This window comes from Fukomys damarensis, unplaced genomic scaffold (genome assembly GCF_012274545.1).
Source record: "Fukomys damarensis isolate Sample0158 unplaced genomic scaffold, DMR_v1.0_HiC HiC_scaffold_14, whole genome shotgun sequence".
NCBI lineage: Eukaryota > Metazoa > Chordata > Mammalia > Rodentia > Bathyergidae > Fukomys > Fukomys damarensis.
Genome location: NW_022900926.1, coordinates 79,596,870 through 79,602,869, shown reverse-complemented (window position 1 = coordinate 79,602,869; position 6,000 = coordinate 79,596,870). Strand labels below are relative to the sequence as shown.

The 6,000-nt window shown below is 32.6% G+C and overlaps 1 protein-coding gene across 5 annotated transcripts in view; it reads right to left on the bottom strand.

Annotated features, from left to right (window-relative positions):
* Nucleotides 1-6,000, bottom strand: part of Ascc3 (activating signal cointegrator 1 complex subunit 3) — a 295,426-nt gene that overhangs the window by 266,884 nt on the left and 22,542 nt on the right. For all 5 annotated transcript variants that reach the window (XM_010607172.2, XM_010607175.2, XM_033763469.1 and 2 more), the window contains one exon: nucleotides 5,407-5,966. In XM_010607172.2, the coding sequence (XP_010605474.1) occupies nucleotides 5,407-5,966 (560 nt within the window). The remainder of the gene's footprint in view (nucleotides 1-5,406; nucleotides 5,967-6,000) is intronic.

The window sequence follows — 6,000 nt, the reverse complement described above, 5'->3', positions numbered from 1 at the left end:
ACTATATATATATATACTATACAAACCCTATGACATTTTACATGAGACTTGAGCATCCTTAGATTTTGGTATTTGTATGGAGTCTTGCAATCAATTTCCCACTTGTACTAAGGTACAATGGTATATCTGGACATAAAATTTTTACTGAATCGAATATATATACAAGAAAAAAATATGTATGAGTAATTACTTAGAATAGTCTTTGATGCAATGCTTTTTATAATGGTGAGAAGGCTACTGTAATTTAAATCTGTAATAACAGAGACTTAGCATAGTAGCATGAACTTATAGTCATAGGTGCTTGGGAGAATGAGGCAGGAGGATTCCTTGAGCCCAGGAGTTTGAGAACAGCCTGGGCAATATGCAAGGCATAAAGTGGTGGGGACAGAAGAGGGAATTTACTAAACTATGGTATGATATAAATCTAATATTCTGCATCATTAAAAACTTACAAAAATTATAAAAACATGTACAGAAGGAAATGTTAATAAAGAAGCAGATGCAAAAGTATATATACTCTATAACCCAATGATTAAGCTGTATTTAAAAAACATATAGTCCAAAATATTTGCAGTGGTTATATATAAAGGTGGAATTATACATAATCTAAGTAACTTAGTTTCTGTATTTTGTAAATACAGTAAATTTTTAAAAATGATAGTATACTTTTTTTTTTTGGTACCACTGATCAAACTCAGGACACTGCACTTGCCAGGCAGGAGCAATACCACTGAGCTACATCCCCAGCCCTTGATAATACATTTTTTGAAGTTAGAAAAATAAAGTTGCATTTTTAAAATGGATGGCATTAATAATTAAAATAGCATTTATTAAAATTGAATGTCACAATAATGAAAAAGTGAAAAAATTGATATCTAGTAAGATAGCTACTTCTTGTCATGAAATGAAACATCTGAGAGCAATAAGATAGCAAAATCATAGTAAATAAACACTCTTCTATATATACTTCTATACTTTTAAAACTATCATACTGTAGCCATAGGTTCAATCTCTTAAAGAAAAAAGTTAGGCATACAAAAATGATATAAGAAACAGTCTTCTTATTAATGCTTGAAAAGGAAATAAACCCTGAAATTTTTTTTTCCTTAATGAAGATGGGAGAAGTAAACAATCTCAAATGACTTTCATCTTCTCTTATAAATAATGTTAACTTAAAACAGGAAAAACATGAATACTACAAGGTAAAATAAAAAAGTAATGTTCTGAGATCTGAATAAGTTTAAGAGTTCAGGCCCTGGGGCATCATACTGTAAGGTTCAGGAACCATGTAAAAACTTAATCTCAGAATTACTGCTATCCTATAAATAATGAAGAAAGCTCAATTGCTAGATGATGGCAAAAATGCCCAATTAAAAAAACTGATGGATTATGATATTACTTAACTGCAGGTTTAAATCAACATATGGCAATGTAATAAGACAACAAGATTCACAAGTTAAGTCATGACAAAACAATATTATTTATCTGTAAGATTATTAGAAAGATAAATTAGCAACTAAACGTGTAACATCTTTGAAGATGAGATAATGAAAAGCATTCTATGTCAGTACTATTAGAACAGCAAATTGTAACCAAAGTTGTACAGATAATAGTTTAAGGTCAACAAAAGAAAAGTGAAGAAGTTCTACAAAAAAACAGGTTAAGGAACCTAGGCATAGTGACACAAGTGCAAGGAAGGTGCGCAAGGGGAGGGTGAAACAGGAGGATCACAAATTCAAGCCAAGCCTGGGCAGTTTGGCACCTTATCGGGAAACTGTCTCAAAAAATAAAAATAAAAATAAAGGTTGGGGATGTAGCTAGATGCAGAAGCCCTGGGTCCAACCCCCAGTGTCACACATGAAGAGGAAGAAGGGGGTAAGCAGTGTTGGGGAGGGGAGTAAGGGGAGGAGGAAGAGGAGGAAGAAGAAGAGGAGAGGAGGAGAAGAAGGAAAAGGAGGAAGGGGAAAAAAATAAAAAATACAGAAAAAAAAAAAGACTATAAAACTAAATGGCACAACCGCTGCCTGCTTTTTGCAAGCACAAGGTCCCAAGTTTGATCCCAGTTACCCAAACAAAACTAAATGGAACAACAGAAGTAGTATTAGCTCAGAAAAACAATTTATGAGAAGTACTCTAAAAAGTGATGGGATATCATTTGAAAAACAAGAAATTTCAGTAGAAGATATATACCTCATTCCATGATGATAGTCATTTAAATAGACTACTAGACATACAAAGGCTACATTGGGTGAAAAAAATCTGTAATTCTTAACATTCTTGTAAAGGATAATTGTGGACTCGGGATGGGAGAGCAGAGACTCTTTTGATTATGTGATGAAAAGACTGTAGGATAGTGATGGTGAAGATTTTGGAGTTTTCAATGATAACAAACAGCTGGCTGTGGCAGGAGTCCCATAGGTTCACTACCACTTCTATAAAAAAGCCATACATATTTAGTCATCTTATGAAGGGATAAAATTTTACTCCAACCTAGTTTGATGTTGTCCGCCTTATTGAGGAGTAGAGTTAAGGCACAACACGCAACAGAACACTTCATAAAACAAAGACAAGAATTATTTTGGCACAGTAATATTTTATGTATTTATCCTATCCTAGACACTAAACAAATCAGTAGCAAACTGCAATACACATTAAAGTAATTCTCAAAGTGTGGTTCAAAATTTCTAAACTTTCAGAAGATCTATGAGGTTAATATTATTTTCACAGTAATACTAAAAATTATTTGCTTTTTTCATTCTCATCTTCTGAAAAGCAGAAAAATGAAAAAATGGCTGGAGATAAAGCTCTGTGTAAAAGTCCTGAGTTCAATCACCGTGGCTTGAAAATTATACATAAAATTTACATTATGATTACAGAGAAATTGATAAAACTATCAGCAAAAATAACTTACATTGTAGAATTAAAAATTACGATGATTATTCATTTTCACTCACAGACAGGAAAACCAAAACAATGAAATAATGAATCATTTAAAACTCTAGAAGTACTGAAGCCACTGGCAGAAAAGTGAAATATTTACTTACACATTGAAACATTAAAATCACTGAACCAGACCACACAGATTTAAGAGCGCCTTATAATAAATATACTTTAACCATGTACACATGGCTTTGCATTATTGGGCTGTTACCAATCTGTACACCCTCGTCTCTCCATATACCTACTCTCAATCCCGCAGTTGTCTAAACAGTTTATCATCAAGCGTGAAATGTACTCTACTTTTCTGAGCCACTCAAGACAGTACATTTAGTCATATTTAAAGATTTAGCTCAAGCTCAACCTCCTGAAATACCTTCCTTACCCACCCTTCTACAGAGTCTATGACTTGTTGTTTAACACCACCATTTGCATAAAGTATGATTCTTTGACATCTGAATAAAGTTATTGGTTGATTTATCACTCCTGTTTAACAATTCCCTGAGAACAAGTTTGCTATCTTAGTCATTCTTTTATGTGCAGCAATTAGCACTGTGCCTAGTAATTAGTAAGTATCAACATGAATGGATGGGTGCACAAATTCAACTGACTTTGAAAAAAAGACTTATGGAAAAAAATCTTGAAAACTACAACATATTCTCTACTAGCAATGAGATTCTTTTATGTACTTTAAAACTGTGGTGAAGAACTTAGGAATACAAACTTCATCCCAGATATTCATAAGTAAAAAGAACAGTTTTATATCTTAGAAAATAAAATATTTATTAGTTTGATTTTTTTAAGTGTTAATATATGATAACCATAATAGGCAGTTATGTGTTCAATGATAAAAAGCAAGGCTGGGGATTTAGGTCAGTGGCACCTGCCTCACAAATGCAAGGTCCTATGTTTAATCTCTGGCTAAAAAAAAAAAGCAAATATAAGTAAAAAAGTGTGTTACAAATTACAATTTTTAAAACAATATTATTCTACAATGTTAGAGATAATTCACATAATAATGTGAAACAGATCTGATAACAAGAAACATGAGACAGGCCACAGAATTAACAATATATCTTACTTCCAAACCAATACGAAACATCACAGCATTTATCACTATATGAGTTTAGTTCTCCAAAACCTAGTTAGCTAATTCCCTAAATTAATTTTAAAAAGCTCAAGAAGAAAACTGACCTTCTGAGAGATTCAATAACCTAAAGTCAGACAAGCAACATATAGAGGAAAAGTACCCGATTTCAAGCCTCTACCCTTTCTATAACAGTATGTCATCCCTCTTAGTCCTTCATCAATGTGTTACACACTCAATTTGTCCATATTTAAAATTGGGTTGACATTATTTTAAATTTGGGAAAAATATAATGCCAATATTGAAGGCAAAACTAAAGCCCTCAAGATAAACTTTTCATGTGACAGTAAAAGTAGTTCATAATTGTGAATAGCATAACCTAACTGTGGCACAGAAAGGAATTAAAAAATAATTCTTTCCTTCATCTGACAGAAAAAAACTTACAATTATTTACTGAACAAGTGATCTAATATTTCAACCAATTTAATTACTTCTAAATAATCTGCTTTTCAACAGTTTTTCAAACAGAAATTAGAAAGTTTTCTAAATTAGCAAGTCACTAGTATATAAAAATTCTAACAATTTAAAGTTTATTTTTATCAGATCTCCTAAAAATACAAAATGCTTAGAAACAGTATTTCCAATTACTAGAGTAATTATTATAGTAGTTATTATATCATCACTAGAGTGATGATATAATTTTCCATTAAATCTACATCCTTCTCAGAGTAAAAGTACTAATTATTACAATGAACAGATTTAAAGAGGACTGTTCCCCTGGTAACTGGCATAAGCAGATCCTTAACTACTGCTCTGTGATTCTTTCACTGCTCTTTATACTCATAGCCCTCCTAACAGTACACACCATATAAAAACATTTGTCTATACAACAGAATTATATAGCCATAATATTAAAGAAGTTCTTTCGTTGTTAATTGTCAGTGTTTAAAAAGCATATTCTGGCTGGGTAGGTAGCTGAGTGGTACGGCACATATTTAGTATGTGCAAGGCCAAGTTCAATTTCCAGAATCACAAAAATAAATAAAGTATAAAATAGGAAGAAAAGAGGCAAAGGGGCAGGGGAAATGAGAGGGGTAGGGGGAAGGAAAGAAGGGAATGGAATTAATATGAGAAAATGAAAAAATGGAAACAAAGTCTTTGTAAATAGGGAGAGGTGGAGGGGTTGAAGGGAGGGCAGGGGAATGGGGAAAAAAATAAGAACCAAGATAGATTACATAAAGGCACAAATTTCCAAGGATGAATGTTGTAATACTGTATATCTAAAATGTACCAATAAATTAATTTAAAATAAATAAAGTATGAAAAGCTACTTTATTAAGATCATCCACATTTATATAAAACTTCAGTAACTTCAACTATACCTCATCCTGAAGTTCATCACCACTTTTAACAGAAGCAAGCATATCATATAAGGTACAGCAAAGATCTTCTATTCTTGGTGCTTCAGTCATTTCCTTTAAAGTTGCATTTAAGTACTTCTCAACTTCACACCACAAAAAGGAACCATTTGTTTTTTCCACAGGCTTTAGCTCTGGGGTACAATGTTCCAGAAATTGTTCATTCAGAAACTTCTTATAATCGAGGCTTATAGTTTTCTGGGCTTCACCATTTAATGGCAGTTCATCAAAGTGGTCCAGATCATGCATGTCAAATGAAAATGCTATGTTTTTACCAAAAAATATTCTATCACCACATTCCTTTTCTGTCATCTGGACAAGAGCAGTAAAATCATCTTGACTAAACTGAGAAATAATTCGATTAGTGGCATCACAAGCTGCAGTAGCAGATGATGATGGAAATGGACCAAACATCTGTTTGATAGCCTTTGTCTCCATGTGACCAACAGCATCCTTCAAGTGAAATGTCATAAAGAGAAAGGCAGCTCCACTTTCAATTGCTTCTCTCCCATTATCCATTCCAACTATGGAAAGACAAAAAAAAGAAATTAGTTCAAG